We start from the raw sequence: 21,053 nt of genomic DNA, 5'->3' as shown, positions 1-21,053 counted from the left end.
ACACACCTTTTAACAATGAAGAAATATTTGATTTACTTTAAACTGTATTTAGATTTAATCTTGAGATGCGTTTTGTACTTAAGTTTGAACATAGTTATATATAGTATGCTTGGAATTCACAAGTACTTGAAACCAAATGGAGACCATTTATAAATAATAAACTCCAGAGAAGCATGGAACCAGAACATCAAAGAAGAAATAGGTTAGAATATGTATATTTGTATTGTGCCTGAATTTTTTCCTAGCTTGATTCATAGCACTTTTAAAATAAACATCATATTACCCTAATAAAGGACTTCCCATTAGCTCTGTTCCATTTCCAGCTCCATCTGTATGAAAATTATCAAATAATTTTTAAATCTATTATTACGGAATTTTATATTTTATATACATATCACACATAGCATCATATATAGGTAGAGAGTTTTACTGAAGCACTCCTTGATAGAATTCTCTGTTGAAATAGGGTTAGGGGTTTAGATCTTGAATTATAGTACAAAACCATTATTCACTTTTATTCATACATATGACACAAAAAATAAATTTAAAAACACAAGCAATATTTTTATTATCTTTAATAATAATGGGTAATTTGTAATTTGTATTTACTTTCCCTTGTATACTAGGTATATGTGTAAAAACAGATAATACTCCTAAGATGTTTTTGAATGTATGTTTAGATCTGTATCCACATATTCAATTCCATTTAATAGTATAGACTCCGAATTGTTCATTTCCACACCTCTGGTCCAAGTGTGGCCCCACAGATGCAGAATGATGTGGATATCTGAAAAACTTCAGGTAACCTTTTTTTAGCTTACTTAGATATTTCTCAGCCCTTCTCTCCCCAGTACTTGTTGAATAATCTAAACTTTCTTGTAACCAGGATAACTTCATTAGAGATCACTTACGGTCAGCTCTCTCTTCTCTCAGACACTAGAGTGCAGTTGCAGGGTTCAAGTTTACATTGTTAATCTCTCCCAAGACATCATCTCAGAGTCCTCTAGTCCTAGCCTGCCATTTATTTTACCTCTTTTTTATATACAAGATTCAGTTCTGTTACCTAACGCTTCCCACAGGTATAACTGTATATTGGAGCTGATTTCTTCACTGTCTTGGAAAATTCACATATGCTAGAATTTGCATAAGAGACTGTATGATTGGAATAGCATTATATCCTGAGTAAGGTTTATGAGTGAGCTGTAAGTTGCCTTTTTAGTAGATCACATTGTCAAGTTTTTGTTTGTGTCTTATTAATTAAAAAGAAACTTTTAGAGTCCTTTTTAATTATCACACTTAGCAATTTGCAATACTGAGCACAGTAGCCTAGCTAACAAAAAGGTTCTTAAGCAGAGTTTAGCAAAGAAGTGACACTGGAAAGGGCTTGAGCTACATCCTTTCAGGGCTGGAGTTCACATCGCCTAATTAATGAATGGTACTCAGTAAATAACCATTAACTTTGACTATGCTACAAAAACAGGGATGAGCTTTTTAAAGGCATCCAGAGCCTTCCCTTTCTTTTCTTTTTTCTTTTTTTTTTTTTTAGAGATACACATTATTTTAAATGTTTGTATATTTTTGAAAGAGAGACAGAGCGCGCAAGCAAGGAATGGTAAGAGAGAGGTTGGGGATAAAGTATCCTAAGCGGACTCTACACTGACAGCTGGGATGCAGGGTTTGAACTCACGAACTGTGCAATCATGACCTGAGCTGAACTTGGACCCTCAACGAAGTAAGCCACCCAGGCACCCCAAGGCTTTCCTTTAAAAAAAAAAAAAAAAAGTCTTCTTTCAGTGTAATCATTCACAAACAATGGTAATGCATAATATGCCATAGAAAAATGTATGAATTGAAACATTTAATACATAGTAGTTTTTACAACTGAATTTGTTTCTTATCCTAGTATCAAGGCTCCATAAAAGCTAATTTGCTCTAACTGAACACCCTGCTGACTGTAGAAATGAGGGAAATTGTTACAGAATAGTCATTCATTAACAATGTATTTAGAGAAAGTTCTGAAATAACAGACTTTGATATAGCTCATGCTTTCTCTGTTGAGTATGAATTATTTTTCTTCTTCCTTGAGATTAGTTAAAAATTATATCCTTCAGTACCTCATTCCAGGGGACTCTTAGATATGACTTTCTCAGAATGGGGTTGACCTCATGCATGACTTTCTGATTGTCAGCTTCACTGGGCTCAGACTCAGATGGAGGGCCATTGTTGACATACTGCTTCAAATCCCAGCTCAGGGAAGCCTGGACACTGGTATAAGACATGGAAGGCTTGGTGGGCAGAGGCTCTTGGTTGGATGGGAATAGAGAGGGAATGAAGCATTGTCTGCCTCCCACCTAGTAGTGTTAATTTAAGGGCTGCATACTACAACAGTCTCCATGCCTTCAGGCTGTCCTTCTCATCAGTGTAGTGGTAACTGGTATCTTTGCAAATCTTGAGATGTTGTTTTGGTGAAGGTACAATCATGATAAGCCTCAAAATCCATACTACTAGTTTCCATGGACAGGGTGATGATGCTCCTCATATGCTTAAGGAATTTATAGTGGGTGACATTACATTCCAGGGCACCAAGCACCTAGCAGAGTGTCCACAAATCTAGCATTTTGCCATACATTCTGGTCCTCCATTCTGGTCATTTCTGCCACTATTCCTTCCTTTATGTAGATTCACGTTTTCATCTTGTATCATTTTCCTTCAATCTGAAGTACTTTCTTTAATGTTTCTTGTAGTAAGAGTTTGTGATAAATTCACGCTTCGCCTGAAAATGTTATTTTGCCTATATTTTGAAGGATATTTTCATTTGATGAAGTATTTTAAATTGGCAATTTTTGTTATCTTTCAGAACATCCATTATTTTATACCCTGTATTCTTTCTGATAAGAACTCAGTAGTATTTATTCTTGTTTCTTCTGTAAATCAGTCTTTTTATTCTGTAGCTGATTTTAAGATTTTTCTTTATCATTAGATTTAGCAATTTGATTTTGATGTACTTTGGTTATGTATTTCTCCTCCTTGTAGTTTTTTGTTTAGTTTTGTTTTGTTTCTTGGATATGTAGATTTGTTTTAATTATTTGGAATATTTTTACTCATTATTTCCTCCCCTTTCTGTCTCTTCTCTGTGACTCCACTTACACATATGTTAGACTGCTTGATCTTGTCCCACAAGGGACAGGGAAGGGAAGGGAAGGGAAGGGAAAAAAGTTTTTTTTTTCTCTCTCTTGCATCATTTTGGATAGTTTCCACTGCCTTGTTTTCAAATTCATTGTTCTTTGCAGTGTCAGATTTGCTGTTGGGCAGGTCCATTACATTTTTCACTTCATATATGTTTCACCTGTATAAGTTCCATTTGGTTCTTTTTAACAGTTTCTATTTTTCACTTTATGTTTACTTTTTTTGTGTGTCTTTGAACAAATTTATAGTGGCTGTAATAAAGTCTTTAATTTACCACCTAATTATCAAGTAATTTAATAATTTCTATCATGTTTGGGTCTGTTTCTGTTGACTGGCTTGATCATACTTTCCTTATTCACTTCTTGATTGGACGATGAGTATTGAAATGGTGTACTGCTTACTGTCTGGGTTTTCTTGTCCTCCTTTTAAAAATGTTGAGTTTTGTTTTGGAGTACTTGAAATTACATTTTAGTCAGCCCAAACTTTTAGAGGCTTATTTTTAAGTTTTATTAGGGTGTATCTAGCAGTAGATCCAAATAGGAGTTTCTGCAATGATGGAAATGTTTTATATCTGCTCCTTCCACTTAAAATGAGTCTAGGGCAGTTGAAGAACTGAATTTTTTATTTTTGTTAATTTAAATAACAGTGTGTGGCTAGTGGCTACTGCATTGTCCAGTGCATGTCTAGAGTTACCTCTACTCTGGTGCCAATTTATCCTTACTCCTAGAGTGATCTTTGATATTTCTGAAGTGTTTATATATACCGAATGCCCTGTGTGTTCAATGTTCAGTGAGACATCTCTGGCTGATTAGAACTTGAATGTCTTTTAGTCTCAGGCAGTCTCCAGCAGTTGTTCAGTTTACAGCTCCCCAGTATTTATTCTTTAGCCAGAAGTTGACCTTCCTAGTCCTCTATTATCTCACCCTATCCTCATTCAGCTTAATACTCAGCTGAACACTCAAGTGGTTCCCTAGGCAGATTTCTAGAACTTTTTCTCTGTATATTCTGGTATTCTGTCTCACAAATGCTGGCTTTCTCCACCTTCATAACCCACATCTCTCTTTTAGCATGACAAGACTACCAAATTCTGCTTGGGTTCCCCCACTCTGTGCAGAAGCCCATAATATGCCTCCAGGCAGAAAGCTGAGGTAATACAGGACTTACCTTATTTGTTTCCCTTCTCTCAGCAAGCACCGTACTGTACTACTACTTGTTTAATATCTGAAGACTTTAATATGTTTTGTCTGGCTTTCTAGTTGTTTATGGGAGAAAGACTGTTGTGGTACCAGTTACTTCATCTTGTTCTCAAGCCCATAGACTGTGTTTTACCAACACCTCTATTCTTAGTGGTAATGGTTGCTGCCTTTGTTGGAGGCTGTGGCACATTAAAATGTTGAAGATTTCTCGGGCCGCCTAGGTGGCTCAGTCCGGTTAAGCATCTGACTTCGGCTCCGGTCATGATCTCACTGCTCGTGGGTTCAAGCCCCACATCAGGCTCTGTGCTAACAGCTCAGAGCCTGGAGCCTGCTTCGAATTCTGTGTCTCCCTCCCTCTCTGCCCCTCCCCCACTCACACTCTGTGCCTCTCTCAAAAATGAATAAATGTAAAAAAAAAAGTTTTTTTAATGTTGAATGTTTTTTAACCTACCAAAATCACAAATTCTATTTATTCTTCATAAGAATAGCAACTGATATGGGGATTCTATTTACAAAATTTTCATAACAAATAATTATTCAGTGTTTGTTACAAAATAGTTAAGATTTTAAGTACTTAATTAAACAGGGTGTAAGTATTGAAGAAACTTTCTTTGTACTCTGAGATGAGAAAGAGGGATGAAAATAAATTTGGTGTATTTATGTTTTTAATGAAGTGGAATAAATAATCCACCTGTTGAGCCACTATTTAAAGTCTACTATTTAAAACGTCACCCATGCCCTCTTCTGTTGTCTTACCCTTGCCCAGCAGTCCGTTCTTGCCTAGTCCTTAGAACAGCCCATTGAAGAAGACAGCATTGTTGTCTCCATTTTACACATGAGAAAACTGAGCCACAGAGAGGTTAAGTAACATTGACAGGGTCACATAGCTAGTACATGGCCAAACTGGGATCTGTACACAGGCAGTCTTGCTTCAGAGCCCATGGCCTTTTTTTTTTTTTTTCCAAGTTTTTATTTAAATTCTAGTTAGTTAACATACAGTACAGTATTGGTTTCAGGAGCAGAATTCAGTGATTCATCACTTACAACACCCAGAAGAGCCCATGGTCTTAACCACAAAGTTTCAGAATGCCTGTCATTGTGAACAGTATACAGATGGGTATTTGAGGTGTAAATATTTATATATACACGGTCACTTGATTCCCATTTTCAGATAAAGAAACTGAGACTGAAAAAAAACTTATGTGAGCTTTCTGGTGGCCCAGCTAGTAAGAGGTAGTTTGGCACTGAAACTGCCTTTTGGGGTCAGAGAATATGTGGATGGTCATCACAGTGCTATTTTTTAAAATGAAAATATGTAATATTGGAAACAACAGTAGAGGTGCTCATTAAGTAAATTGTGGTACAATGCAAGTGATACAACTGTCTTTTTCTATGTTGAAAAATACTGTCGGGGAAAAAGCGGCAAATAGGGGCTCCTGAGTGGCTCAGTTAAGCACCCAACTTCAGCTCAGGTCATGATCTCATGGTTTGTGAGTCCGAGCCCCTTGTCAGGCTCTGTGCTGACAGCTCAGAGCCTGGAGCCAGCTTCAGATTCTGTGTCTCCCCCCTCTTTGCCCTCCCATACTCATGCTCTGTCTCTGTCTCTCAATAATAAATAAACATTAAAAAAAAATTTTAAGCAGCAAATAAAAGGATATTTGTTTTAAACATACAAACATTTATACGAGGGAAGACCCACTTGCTCTTGGTTTATCTCTATACATTGAAACAAACAGTTTTTATTGATGAACATATTGAGATGTAAGGTGGTACTGTTCAAAGGAAATGTAAGGAAAAATGCTTATTTTATGTTAATTTCTACTCTAAAATTGGCTTTGTTAAAAATGATGTTTATCTTTAAGTGCACAAATTCCTTTTTTTTTCTACCTAAGTACTTTCATTTTATCTATTCCAAATATTTACAAAACTAGATTTCCTTTCATACATGATTTATGTTCTGTTTAATTTTCCTGGAAGCTCTTAGGAGGGGTCTGGTAACAATTAGTTTTTAAAAAAAACTAATTTTAAAAACTTCTTTTAAAAAAAGAAAAAAGACAGAAGTAAATTCTTTCCTAGGAAAAACTATAATCTCCATGTTTTTCAACTCTGAATTTTTAATCTATCTTCTTATGTTAAAATAACTAGTATATTCACATTGGTTTTTTATTTGCCTAGATGGCTTTCTTTATAAGAAAGAAACTGATTTGGTAGAGTAATGGTGAGTAAAGAGAAATGTGAAAACAGAGCTAGAGAAACAACAGCTCTCTGCCCTCAGTTTTCTTCTATGCAGAAGCTGGAGGCTTATCCCAGCTGTAAGACTGATGCAGGAGAGCTGAGGTAATAAAGCAGACAGGGGCAACTTCAGGCCATGTGACTCATCCTCTTAAACCAAAGCCAAACACGCTGCATACCGATTTCTCAGTAGCGTTTTGCTACCTGTGGTTAATAGTGTAAGTTCAACCCTGTCCTGTAGCTTTCATTCTGCTCCAAGAACTTCCCTAAAGACACAGCAGGTCATGGTGGGTACTGAAGAGTATGGTGATATGGAAAAGTATTTTTGGCTGCTTCTGCTATTTGCAGTATCATATTGAGAGAGATTTCCTTCGTGATACATGGTCATTTCACCTGAGAATTCAACAGGATGCATAAAAGTCTGACTACTCTCCAATCACATGGGTGGCTCAGTCAGGTAAGCACCCGACTTTGGCTCAGGTCATGATTCTGCAGTTCATGTGTTCGAGCCCCGCGTCAGGCTCTGTGCTGACAGCTCAGAGCCTGGAGCCTGCTTTGAATTCTGTATCTCCGTCTCTCTTTGTCCCTCCCCTGCTCATGCTCTATCTCTATCAAAAAATAAACATTAAAAAAATTATTTTAAAAAAAAGGCTGACTACTCTTACCCTTGTTCATAGTAGCTGCCCCTAAACTCCGTTATTGTGGTTATTAAACTACTCATGGGAAATGGGTTTATATGGTAGAAATTACAAGAATTTTTATATTCTTTCCTAGACATGTTTGCCTTGAAGAAGTTTAATTATACTTCTTTGTGCCTAAAGTTAAACTATACCCCCTCAAACCTTATTTTTCCTTTAAATTGTAACTTTTAATTCTAGTTAACATACAGTGCAATATTCATTTCAGAAGTAGAATTCAGTGATTCATCACTTACGTACAACACCCAGTGCTCATCACAAGTGCCCTCATTAATACCCATCACCCATCTAGCCCATCCCCTACCCTCCTCCCTCCATCAGCCCTGTTTGTTCCCTGTCTTTAAGAGTCTCTTATGGTTGTTTCTCTCTTATTTCCTTCACCCTCCTACATGCCCATCTTTTTTGTTTCTTAAATTCCACCTATGAGTGAAATCATTTGGTATTTTGTCTTTCTCTATTTCACTTAGCGTAATACGTTCTAGCTCCATTTACATCACATATTCTTTATCCATTCATCAGTCAATGGATGCTGCCACAATCATGGTGCATGTACACCTTTGAATCTGTATTAATGTATCCTTTGGGTAAATACCTAGTATTGCAATTACTGTATCCTAGGGTAGTTCTATCTTTAACTTTTTCGGGGAATTCCATATGGTTTCCCAGAGTAGCTGCACCAGTTTGCATTCCCACCAACAATGCAAAAGGTTTCCCCTTTCTTTGCATCCTCACCAACACTGTTTGTGTCATTAATTTTAGCCATTCTGACAGGTGTGAGTTGGTATCTCATTGTGGTTTTTATTTCAGTGGCCTCTCTGCCACTGGTGTCTAGGGCATGCTAAACTCTGATTCCATCCTTATCCTCCTCCTCGCTGCCACACCATCCTAGAACTGAAAAGGACACAGATGGGATTTGGGTCTGGCACTTGAGGGGGTGGCAGTACCATCCATGCTTTAATTCTCACAGAAAAGTAGATTGGTAGGAGCATCTTTCTGAGACCATCGTCACCTTCACTTCATCTCCAGCAGAAAGTACAGTCACTGATCAGTTGTGAGCCAGCATATAGCTGCTAAGCTTAAGATCTTCAAGAGAGTGACTTACGCTCTTGTGTGGTATTTCACGTTAAGTAGTTTGTTTCACTTTTCGGGTAGTAAATATTTTTATTTTGTGGTCCTCACACCTTATTATGGTATACAACGGCAGAGCTGTTTAATTCATAGAACACTGGTATATTATCAGATAGTTTTTTTTCAACTTGTCCTGTGCATATCTATATATTATTTAAATGCAAAAGCAAGTATCATATATATAAATTTTTATTGGCTTTTTTGATTTTCATAAAACCTATAGTTTGGGCTTTCTTCTAATTAGAAATTTACTAATTTCTTTCATTTATATATACATGCAGGAAATCCTAAAGAATGAAAAAAATAGAGAAGTCGTTAAAATGAAAAGCCAAGATCTTTATGAAGAGGAAAATCTCCTTAGCAAAGGGAACAAGGAAGAACTTCTGGCTCCACCAGTTCAGACTCAGATCAAAGGCCATGCCTCTGCTCCATACTTTGGAAAGGAAGAACCCTCAGTGGCTCCCACCAGCACGGGTAAAACCTTTCAACCAGGATCCTGGATGCCACAAGGTGGCAAGAACCCCGATCAATGAATGCACTGTGGTAATAAATACTTCATTTGTATGTAACTTTTAACAATAAAAGAAGTAAAGATTAGTTTGTTATTTTCTGACTGTACAATAGTTCTCTATTCCATTAAGCATATGAATTCATTTTAAGTATGCATAAGAAATGTGAGGTTATGAACTATAGAAACCTAACTTTTTTTTAAGATTTTTAAGTAATCTCTCCACCCAAAGTGGAGCTCAAACTTAAAACCCTGAGATTAAGAGTTGCACGCTCTACTGACTGAGCCAGGTGCCCTGAAACCTTCTTTTAGACTTAACTCCTTCATTTGCTTTAATCATCATTCTATTTATTAAATTGTCTATGTTTTCCCTCTTAGTATTGCTCCCTTCAGAAGGATCCTGTAGGTGTAAATGCTCAGTACATTTTGGATCTTTATGATCATTTAGGAACCCCAGCCACTGTATATCATGATAGAAGTAAGGTAATTAGTGAACTTTCCTAAATTACCCAATTAAAAAAAGTGAGAAGACTGCTTGTAAGATTCTAAAGGATTAATCAAAAACATGAATTTGGATAAAACACATGAAGGCCAAGAAAATTTAGCTGAGAAATGGAGATAAATGGAAAAAACAAAAAGCCATGAAGACCTTGATGAGTTGATGAGACTAAAACTAGCTATGGCAGGATTAAGGTTAGAGTTTGAAGCGAGGAATTAGGACAAATACAAATAGGCAATCTATCACAAAAGTCTTAAACAGGAATGGCACAACTAGAGTTCTGTGAGATTAAAAATTATCTTAAGAAAATGAAAAATAGGAGAGGGTAGGGGCGCCTGGGTGGCTTAGTCGGTTAAGCGTCCGACTTTCGCTTAGGTCATGATCTCGCGGTTCGTGGGTTCGAGCCCCGCGTCGGGCTCTGTGCTGACTGCCAGCTCAGAGCCTGGAGCCTGTTTCAGTCTGTGACTCCCTCTCTCTCTGACCCTCCCCTGCTCACGCTGTCTCTGTCTCCTAGAAATAAATAAAAACATTTAAAAAAAAAGAAAAAAAAAAAGAAAAATAGGACAGGGTGCTGATTGATTCCAGTGGCAGTAGGGATTCTAGTGGCTTGTATATTTAAGAATAATGTAGACAAGGTGATATTAAGACATTCATTATCATACAGAAGTATTTTTAATGTTTATTTATATTGAGAAAAAGAGAGACATAGAAAATGAGTGGGAGATGGGCAGAGAGGACAGAGAAAATCCCAAGCAGGCTCTGCCCTGTCAGTGCAGAGCCCCTGGGGCTCCGTCCTGTGAACCATGAGATCATGACCTGAGCCACAACCAAGGGACAGATGCTTAACATATTGAGCCACGCAGGCTCATATATACCTTTTATTATACAAAAATATTTTTGAAGGGTCATGTTTTCTGAAGTGCACAAACAAGTTTTTGCTGCTAATATAGAGTTATTCTGTGTATGGCATTATAATAGGTGCTCAAAAAATATGTACCACATAAGTCATTCAAATTTTAATGCTCCTAAAAACACATAGGTTAACGTTTTACTTAATAGAAGGTAAAAAAAAAATTAATTGCTTAAGAAATAAGTTACAGAAAAATACTTTATAAAATGTAATATTAAAACAAATAATCAAATGTAATTATGACACACTTACTGAATGAGAAACAAGCTCCTTGGTGATAATACTAACATTCCAGCAACCCTATTAATATAAGGTTAACCATTCTGTCTCTATATCATTACAAAGTAATAATGCTACATTTTTATCATAGAGGCAAAAAAGGAACTAGTCACCAGGCAGTATAAAAAGAGGTAAAATTTATACTACAATTGATTGTAATTAAAATGTTCTTGAGTCCTGGGTTACAAGAAAAAGTGAAGATTTTCTAACATGCTAGAATATTTCTACTGCCAAATTCCTATTAGCTTATTAAATGTATTCCATACATGTCTTTTTACAAATGCTGCCTTATAATTTGTAAATATCTTAACATCATGACAAAATTTACATTAGTTTTAATTTGTATGTTTTCATTTAAAAATACTTGTTTTATTAAGCTACCAGAGGAGAAGTGGGTGGGAGGATGGGTGATATAGGTGATGAGGACACTTGCTGTGATGAGCACTGGATGATCAAGTTCTCAGTCACTGTATTGTACACTTGAAACTAGTATCACCTGTGTGTTAAATAACTAACTGGAATTTAAACAACTTAAAAAACTAGGGGAGGCATAAAATAAGTAAAATAAATAACATAAAATACATGTGTGACATAAGCAGCAAAAGAAAATCTTAATCAGGGAGCCCCTGTGTGGCTCAGTCGGTAAAGCGTCCGACTTCGGCTCAGGTCATGATCTCACGGTTCATGGGTTTGAGCCCCACGTCGGGCTCTGTGCTAACAGCCAGCTCAGAGCCTGGGCCTGTTTCAGATTCTGTATCTCCCTCTCTCTCTGACCCTCCCCTGCTCGTGCTGTTTCTCTCTCTCTCTCATTAGTAAATAAAACATTAAAAAAAATTTTTTTTAAATCTTCATCAGAAGTCCTTGTGGGAAAATACGTGAATATAATGACACTGGCCCACCGTTTTTAGTAGAGCACATTTTTCTTTAAAGATTTTATTTCTAAGTAATCTTTACACCTATTGTTGGGCTCGAATTTGTAACCCCGAGATCAAGTCACATGCTTCACCGACTAACCCTGCCAGGTGCCCCTGGAGCATGCAAACTTTTAAAATGATTTTGAGAAGTGGAAATGACAGTTAATAGTAATCCATCCACACTCTTCCTCAAGACTAACGTTTTTTAGATGACTGGTGGCACTGTTAGGTGGCATCAGAATACAGCTAATATGGCCTATGTAAAAACTGAACCTAAAAACCTTGGCCCAATTCAAATTACCTTTCTAAGCTGTCTTTTCTATATTTGGCTTTTATGCCAGACACATGCAAAGGAGAATTAAAGTATTAAATAAAATATTAGCTTGTCTACATTTCATATTTTAAACTGTTATATTTTGGACACTCACAAATTTTATTTTGGTTTGCTGTTCAACCCTATGCAAAGTTTAATTCCAAAAAATATTCATTTTAAAGTAAATGTCAGATATACCTTAAGTACTTCCTCAGGAAAAAATCCTTGAATTCCCATGCATGTGCTGCTGCACATGTAAATACCAGATTTTTGACTGTTCAAGTATAGAAAACGTGTTGACTATTGGGATTAATCATATAAATCTAGCCTATTAGGTATGCCTTGGTTATGTGAAGTTGAAAATCAATAAAAATGAAGGAAAAAACCTTTCCCATTATGTTATTCTTTTCCATTTTTACTTTTACTGATACCTGGCTGTCATTTATTTTTTAATTTAATCAGCCTTGTGCCAATACCTTATTTTTTAATGTTACCTTATTAACCACACTATTTAAAATGCAACCTGATCTTGGGGCACCTGGGTGGCTTAGCTCATTTGTTTGATATCTGCTCAGCTCATGATCCTAGGGTCGAGGGATCGAGCCCTGAATCAAGACACATGCTGTAGGGCCTGCTTAAGATTCTCTTTCACTCTGCTCTTCCCCTGCTCTCTAAAATAAAACTTGAGGGCGCCTGGGTGGCTCAGTCAGTTAACTGTCCGACTTCGGCTCAGGTCATGATCTCACAGTTCATGGGTTCGAGCCCCGCGTCGGGCTCTGTGCTGACAGCTAGCTCAGAGCCTGGAGCCTGTTTAGGATTCTGTGTCTCCCTCTCTCTCTCTGACCCTCCCCTGCCCATGCTGTCTCTCTCTCTCAGAAGTAAATTAAAAACATTAAACGTTTTAAAAATAATAATAAAAATAAAATAAAACTTGAAATTTTTAAAAAACAAATAAATGAATTGTGCCTGATCTCACCAAACAAAGCAAAACAAAAACAAAATAAAATGTAACCTGAATTTATTTAAGAACAGGCTTTCTCAAAGTGTTTATATTCTCTGGGGAAAGAAACAGCAGTGAGAAAATTCTATGATAGTCAAATTAAGTTAAAAGCCTCCAAGAAATCATGTAGGAATAAATCCTAATTTTTTTTATATTTCCCAAACTGGTGGTATTTGAAAATGGAATGTTTTAATGTTTGAGAAATACATATATTTTTGTGAAAATATACATATATATTCCAGATATGAAGTAAATCAGAGTGATTGTATAATTCAATGGCAAATATGAAAACAATCATTCCTTCATAGGAATCAGACTTTCTCTAACAGGATATGAGATGAGGTGTAAAGTGGCCATTGCCACTTTCCTTTACACTATATATAAGGAAAGAAGGAATGGGTCAGGAGCTGTTAATTATGATGTATGTCAACATTAGTTTTCTGGCTCACACCTTGGTAAGCTTACTTGATTTGCTTTACTTACTATAATTCCAAGAAAAAGAAGTAAAAAATGCTATGCCAAAAAAGTATATCTGATCCAGTAACACTACACTGAAGTTTATCATATGATTACTATGGATCAAAATCTGACACACAAACTTTTGTTTTTGGTAAAATGTCTGTTTATAGGCAACCTATGTTTTTACCAAAACCAGCCATAAAAAGGTAACTGACCTTCTGAGTTCTCAAAAGTTCAAAACATAAGAGACAACTTTAAAAAGAAGTATTATGGCTAATAGTAAATGGGATTCTTCAATCAATAGTACTATTTGTTGTAGTGAGAGAAGACTGATTGTTCTGAAAAATCCCAACCCTCACAATACTCTGTTTTACATCCCCCCAACTCCCCATACACACAAACATATAGACATATATATTATAAAACCTTGATTTCACAGTTAGGAAAAGCTAAACCTGAGGAAACAAATGGCATATGTCTAACAAATACAAAATTGGCATGTGTTAAGACTTCAAAAGAAATTATTCAAAAAGATTTCAGTTAAATAAATATCTTTAAATTGTAATGAGAACCAATGAAAACACAGCTTTAGTAGGTAACTGAGAATTATAGTAAATAGATCTTTTGCTTCAGTACTTTTACTCTAAAATGTAGCCATAAGCAACTTATTGGGTAATGTAGATCCAGGAGGGCCAGGAGATCTACAGAAGCATTTTTTTTTTTAAGTTTGAATTTCAATGGTAATTCCAACTATTAAAACTTCAGTGACAATAAAAGAATCACTAGATATCCTATTACCTGAGTAATATAACCCAACACTGGAGTTGCAATAATGTCCATTACACTGGAACCAAGCTGAAACTGACAACCTTAAGTAAAAGTAGTAGTATTCAGAACAGCCCATCAACATTCTCAGGAATCCTTAGGTGTTCATAGCTGAGAGACATTGCCCTCAACCTTTTTAACTATGCTTTTAGCTATAAATGAAATTCATAACCCTTTGAAACATCTAACTTCCATCACCTATCTAATTTTAATTACTGTATTGTTATTAGTTCCCCCTAAAAAAAAACAAAACAAAACAAAAAAAAACAGGACCTCTTTATAAAAAAGTATCAAATTTATTTCAATATCTAGTTTCATTTTTAAATTAAAGCTGGTGGACAATTTACCAGAAGGGAGAAAAACAATAAGCTATTATATACTGACAGGAAATAAAATTACTGGACTATACATTTATAAAAACCATGTTTAATAGTAAAAAGTTCCAGTTATACTACTTAACTAAAGGAAAGATCCTTTAGCTCTTATTTCTAATTTTAACACATTTCTCATTTTGACTTGTTCCTTTTTCACCTAATTACTGGTATGATAAAATTTTTCCAAATATTAAACCTTTCTTTACCACTTATGATTTGTTACTTAATTATGATTTATGACTTAAGTATTACTTTTTAAGAATTCCTTAAAAGAAATTTGAAATTTTAATTTTCACCATGAACCTGTGTGATCAAAAAGTACAGAATATCACTACTAGAGAAGTTAAAACAAAGAATGGAATAAAAACACAAAAATGTCATGTATATAATGAGCAAATTATCCAATAAGACATTTTAACTACTTCACATTTCTACTTAGCATAAGAAAGAGTAAACTGGTTCCAAGGTAACACAAGGTTTGGCATTTTTATGCAAGCTCTAAATCATGGTGTTATTCTACTCAACAAGACATCTAAGAAAATGGCAGTGTTCGTAAGTACAAAAATTGTTATATCTGGTAGGTGGTATTTTATATAGTCAATAAGAGAATTCTTTATAAAATTAGATTTTAAAAAATGCAGAATGTCTGATAATTATCTCAAAGGCTAAATAAAATGAAAAAAACTCAGAACACAAAAACAGTCATTAGTTAATATTTGGCTTTGAGAAAGCCAGAAATGATTCTATTCCAAGAAATAAGCAATAATGATAAAAGATAAAATTAATGTACTACATGTCTTTTAAGCCAAAGCACACTTTTCACCTCAGTACAGTTTTGATTTTTACATTCTTAACTCCTTTCATACAGAACAGGACCCACCCCATTCTAAGGCATTATTTGAATAGAATTCATAATGTATAGTCATTTCTCTCCACAGGATGTTTTCATTTCAGTACAAACGCTGCAAAATGGCAAATGACTAAGTCACTTATAAAGAATTTATAGCATAATAAATGCCAATTTACAATAACTGTCAACAGACTTCTATACCAAAGCCTAAAAGTTGCAGCAGTAGAGGTCACAACTAACATGATCCTTCCATGTGCTCAGACTTCACTGACTACAAATTACTGTCATAAAAATCAGAAAAGAAACCTTAGTGGGTCCTTCCAAAGCTGCATAATTTTCCAAATGGTTTTCCTCTGGCTACAGAGCCTGTTCATTCCTTCAATCCTTTTTTAGTCGTTTAGCTTTTGCAATATTTTCTTGACGTTTTTGTTTCTTCTTTTGTTCCTTTTCCCTGGCTTCAATCATCTTGGCCAATTTCCAGGACAGTACGGCACTTGCCAGAAACAATGGAGTAAGGGCCAAAATAACCGTTGTAAGGAAGCCATATGGGTCCTTTGCAGCCCATTCCACCACGTACTCAGCCCAAGCCTTTATATCAAACATCTTGGTAGTGTCTTTGGAAAAGGGAGGAGAGAGGCAACAAGAGGAAAAAAAGACTATGTGGTTAATCAAATTTTGAAAAAGTTACATCAAACCATCAGTTAACTAAGAATTCCATTTTCACTCATCAGTTTCTTGTTTTTAAAAAGGATTAATTAGTACAATTTTAATAAGGTCTAATATCTCCAGTTAAGAAAAAAATAATTCAACTACGGCAACACTTAAAAAAGATGTAAAGGTATAGAAGATAAAGGTAAAAACCACATGGAATCTGCCATAGGGACTATGCAATCTTTATAGTCAAGACAAATTTTATTAGCAGCTGACTTTTTAAAGAATTTTGAGTTTTAAACACTCATTCCAGGAAACAGCTGAATCCTGTTTGTCATTTATGGACAATGCCTTAGTACTATTATTTACTAATTAACAAAAGTATGAATCATCAAATCTGGTGTTTGAAAAGGACAAACCATGGAGTACATGAAATGCCTGGAGAAACAGAGGTAATGGACAGGTGTTTCCAGGATTGAAAAGGTTTGGGAGCCATGAAAATATATATTCATATGCAAAGAGATAGGAGCAAAAAACCGACATGCCCTCTTTTGGATCTGTGGACTCCTACTTGAGGACATAATTTAATAAATGAGAAAATTACCCATAACAGGTGCCATGCATTTTGTTCCATTTTGAGTTGGTATGGGAGGGCCATCTGATAAGGAAGGATGCTGTGGATCTGAGTGACACTTTCTATTTTGCCTCAGAGCTTTTCAACCTTTTATGTTTGGGTCAACCTCTATTCAAAGGTGAGAATTAGAACAGTTGGATAGGAATGGCTGTATATACATCCACAATTTCAGTGGGATTTAAAATGTCATCTACNGGACTCGACCGGGCTTGCTCTCCAAACCAGTGCTGCGCGGCTCCCGAAGCTGCAGTTGATGGTATTTCACAACATCAGCATGCCCCGTCAATCCTGGTTCCCCGCCTTGCTCATTCGCTCCCCTACCTCACCAAGCTGCCGGCCCCAGGGGGCCACGTTCAATCTCCCCTCGGCCTCGGTGGGCACTGGCCCGGCGGGGCTCGGACAGCGGGCGGTCCCGGGGAATCCTGGCTCGGTCCCGCCACAGCTCGGTCCGCCAGCGCCGTGGCCGCCTCCTCTGGGCACGTGGGCAAAACAACCGCAGAGACTGCCAGGAACCCCCTTGCATCACGACCGGGACCTCAGGCTCGGACCCCTACTCCCAACTCACCTCCAGGCCGGAAGCAGGAAGGCGGAAGCCGCAGCTTTCTCGTCCCGCCCACAGGCCGTCCCCAGCCCTGAATGGGCCTGAGGAAGTCGAGGGGCCAGTTTCCGGCTGCGCCATTGTTGCGTGGGTCCCGGGACCTCGACTTCCAGGACTCGCGGGGGCGGAGGGGCGGGGTAGGGCGGCGCCCGGCTTGCGGGCGAGCGTGGAGTCCCGGGTGGACTCAGGCCTTGAGGAGCCGGCCCGAAACTCCGAGGGCCCTCTGCCTTTGCCCCTGATGTCAGCCAGGGCACAGCCCCCTCCTCTGCTGGAGCCAGACCGTTGATGGAGGGCCCTGGTGGGTGAGGTCTGTAACCCCTGGAAACAGACCCAAGAGCGGCGGCAAGAAAGGAGTTGGTCTCCACAAACCGCCCAAAGCCAAGGTGAGGGTCACACAGCGGCTTTTGAAGGATTCTGGCGAGTTTCTTCTCTTGGGTCACACCCTTCCCCCTCTCATCTTCTGGTTGGACAATAGTTAAAGCCTCACGTACTGGAGACAATGGAGCAGCTGGACCTTGGTGGTTCCACTAAAGTCTATTACTAAAGGAAGATGCAGCCATGTGTGTGAGCAGGGATTTTTGTTGTTCGTTTTTCATTTGAGAACCTAACTCATTTCACATACACACAAACCCACAAACACTCAAATGATCAATACTTGCCCAAAGTAAACTTGATAAACACACTGGGCATAGAGTTCCCACAGAGATATTTGTTCCTTCAGTACACAAATAAAGGGATTCAAAGTCAACAAGCAGAAAGAGTGAGTTTAATATTGTCTTCTAATCTACAGGAACTGAGAGATTAACTCTGGTTTGGTTGGTGACCAAATGTTGTGATTGCTTGCACTGAACGGCTGTGTTTGACTACCTCTGCGAATGTTGCAAGACCTCTTCACTTTTGTGTGCCAAATAAAGCAGGTTTTTATTCTCGAAAGACTATAGAATGTTCTCTTTGAGGAGCAAGCTGTGACATGTATAACTAGATATAACAACAGTATTATTTACCAGGGAACAGGCTTTTGGCAAATAATCTTGTGATCCGTAATACTGTTCGTTGGGCATATGTTAATGTTTGTATGTTGTATTAGCAGCAGTTGTTTTCTTACTCATCCTTGTTTGAAAACTTGGCCGACGGTTTCAAAGCTTGTGCTGCTTGGGCCTAGCCTGTACCTGTAGTAGCCAGAAAAAGCAGACTCAGTCACTGGATTCTGTATCCTCAACACTTTACTTGCCGGGGGTAACTATGTGATTTCTAAAAACTTGTTCAAATAGTCATTCCCGGATGGGGTCAGATTGTATTTTAACATCCTTCACTGCAGAGACCAAAGATGTGTGTGTTTTGTTTTAATCTTGGATACACAGTGTACCCAATTACTGCCTTCCCGGAAATTTGCTCTGCTGCTTGTGTCCTAAAGCATAACAGTCTTGGGGTTGCAGGAAAAAGATGCGTAAGAAAGAAGCTTCCGTTCCCCTTTAGCTGTAGTGTAGACCTGCCTTCACAGCTTCCTACTGCTGATTTAGTTATCAGTTCCAGCACAGGATGTGAGCCCAGGAAAACCATAGGCATTGCCACAGCTGAGCTGCTTCCTTACTGTAGCCTGCATTGCCTTGATGAAAGGTGGCTCCTAGATTGGTTCAGATGCCGTGGACTATTTTCTTTAGTGAGGACTCAGCCTGTGAGTTCAGTTTCACAGGCCTTGTCTCTGCTGATCTGTATACACTGATAAGTCACTCTGAACCTGTTTCCTCTTCTTTACCTGGGGAATAGACTAGATTCTCTCTGGTGTTCTTTCAGCTTTAAAATTCTGTCACTTGGACTGGATTTGGCCATTTTTCTAACTTCCCGCTTCATAAGCAGCAGCAGAACAAAGAATCTAGTGGAAAGGTAGCCAATTTTCTTAAGATCTTACTTATTTGAAGAGATCCTCCATTGGATTTTTATTCTTTCTCCAATGTCTTTCAGAATGCCAACTTAGAAAGGAAATAAGCTCTACCTGTATTTATTTTTAAGAAATCTTATTCATGCAACTTTAACCAAATTTTAAAAACCTTACACTATTAAGGAGGGTTTGTCTTTACATAATTCCTGTGTAGTGAATTCCACCACCTTATCTATTCACACTATTTCTCTATTGCTGTTGTATTTTGAAAACGGAGCGTTAAAATTTTTAACCATTTTTTTCCTCTTAAGGTAAGTCCTACTCCGTCATTTTAAAAAAATTTTTCTTTTGTATGGTATAAAATTGCATTTCATCTTGACTCATGTCAAAGTTGTGAATGAAAAAAAATTGTGAATGAGTAAAACCTGACTAAGATTCTGTTACAGTAATCTAGACTTGACTAAAGATCTTGAGAATATTCTTAACCTACTCAGAATTTTGTGCTTAATTGTCTTCACATATCTGACTTAATTTGATGAAATTTTTTTTCCCTAAATTTTTTTTCATGAGTTTTTCCTCTCATTGAAACATAATTAGAATACAAAAATAGATGTCTTAATAGGCACACTTATGTGATTTAAAAAGTAATAATCAGGTGTTAGTGGTATTTGCAAGATCATACTGAAGAAGAATGATTTCTTAAAAGCTATTTATTGAGTGCTTACTATGTACCAGGTGCTGGGCTAGGTGCTTCATATCTATTATCACTAATCCTGAGACTAAACAACCCCAAATGATAGTATTCTTATGCCCATTTAACAGATAAGGAATCAGAGACTTAAAAAGTAGAGGAGGGTTCTAAACACATCTGGCTAGAATCCCAGCTCTTCTTTAATATCCAAAGACTTGTCAAAAAATGCTGATTTCATAAAATGAAAGTATGTTTTTTGAGTCTATAATTGTTAATTAACTGATAATCACAACTACAGTTTTTCCATACTTTAGAATTTCTTATTGCCCAGGTGGTGGCAGCATATCTCAAAGAGCTCGTGTGGTACAAAAGGCTCTCTTCCACCTGGGCAGTTGATTTGCCTCTTCATCTCACATACTTGATCTCTTTCAACCGCTACTTCTCTATTGGGTTTTCACTACTGTTAGACCAATCCCTCAGTAATTAACTCCATCTTCCATCTTCCCTTAAGCCTCATCTTCTAAATGAGTCCTACTCAGCCAGTTTGCTTTCAGCCTGTCTTAATTACAATGCATCACAAAATGTCTATTTTTTAGAATATCCATGTAGACCTAACAAGTAACACAAGGAGTTTTTTTCAAATATTGTTATTTTTCACCCATTGTTAAATGTAATTTGGAAGAAACACATACTAAAATAATGAGCTAATACTATAAAATACTTACTTAAATTAGAAGGCATGCTTTTTAAACTTATGGGATACACCAATTAAGGACATAATGAAAACCTTTTGAAAGATAGAATTAGCCTTCAAATTAAGAACAAGAGCATTCAGGAAAGAGTAGTGCAAGGTTATATAATTCAGAATAAATGTATATAAATATAGGGGCACCTGGGTGGCTCAGTCGGTTAAGCGTCCAACTTTGGCTTGGGTCATGATCTCCCAGTTCGTGGGTTTGAACCCCATATCGGGCTCTGTGCTGACAGCTAACTCAGAGCCTGGAGGCTGTTTCAGATTCTGTGTCTCCCTCTCTCTCTGACCCTCCCCTGCTCAGCTGTCTCTCTCTCTCTCTCCCTCTCCCTCCCTATCTCTCTCTCAGAAATGAATAAGACATTTTTAAAAATGTATATAAATATATACTAGAATAACTAGTTAAACCGACTTTGGCCAAAAATTGCTTGGAACATCATTCTCTTTGCAGGACAGATGCTACCTCATCACAAAAGCC

At 37.2% G+C, this 21,053-nt stretch overlaps 2 protein-coding genes and 1 long non-coding RNA gene across 5 annotated transcripts in view; 2 read left to right on the top strand and 1 right to left on the bottom strand.

The window, feature by feature from the left end:
• Positions 1 to 9,045, top strand: part of NDUFAF2 (NADH:ubiquinone oxidoreductase complex assembly factor 2) — a 154,713-nt gene extending 145,668 nt beyond the window's left edge. For both annotated transcript variants that reach the window (XM_077751435.1, XM_077751434.1), the window contains one exon: positions 8,722 to 9,045. In XM_077751435.1, coding sequence (XP_077607561.1) covers positions 8,722 to 8,973 — 252 coding nt within the window. In that variant the 3' untranslated portion in view covers positions 8,974 to 9,045. The remainder of the gene's footprint in view (positions 1 to 8,721) is intronic.
• A 5,425-nt stretch (positions 9,046 to 14,470) lies between these two features.
• On the bottom strand, positions 14,471 to 17,276 carry SMIM15 (small integral membrane protein 15). The gene is made up of 2 exons (XM_077751430.1): positions 17,222 to 17,276; positions 14,471 to 15,985 (listed from the first exon to the last, which is right to left on the bottom strand). Exon 2 carries the CDS (start codon positions 15,972 to 15,974, stop codon positions 15,750 to 15,752), a length of 225 nt encoding a protein of 74 aa, XP_077607556.1. The 5' UTR covers positions 15,975 to 15,985; positions 17,222 to 17,276; the 3' UTR covers positions 14,471 to 15,749.
• A 142-nt stretch (positions 17,277 to 17,418) lies between these two features.
• LOC144221069 (uncharacterized) overlaps positions 17,419 to 21,053 on the top strand; it is a 121,590-nt gene continuing 117,955 nt past the window's right edge. For both annotated transcript variants that reach the window (XR_013331952.1, XR_013331953.1), the window contains exon 1: positions 17,419 to 17,637. This is a non-coding gene — a long non-coding RNA (uncharacterized LOC144221069). The remainder of the gene's footprint in view (positions 17,638 to 21,053) is intronic.

This window comes from Crocuta crocuta, unplaced genomic scaffold (genome assembly GCF_008692635.1).
Source record: "Crocuta crocuta isolate KB4526 unplaced genomic scaffold, BGI_CrCroc_1.0 scaffold91-1, whole genome shotgun sequence".
Taxonomy (NCBI): domain Eukaryota; kingdom Metazoa; phylum Chordata; class Mammalia; order Carnivora; family Hyaenidae; genus Crocuta; species Crocuta crocuta.
Note: the sequence above shows the minus strand (reverse complement) of the source record. Positions and strands in the feature narration are given on the sequence as shown.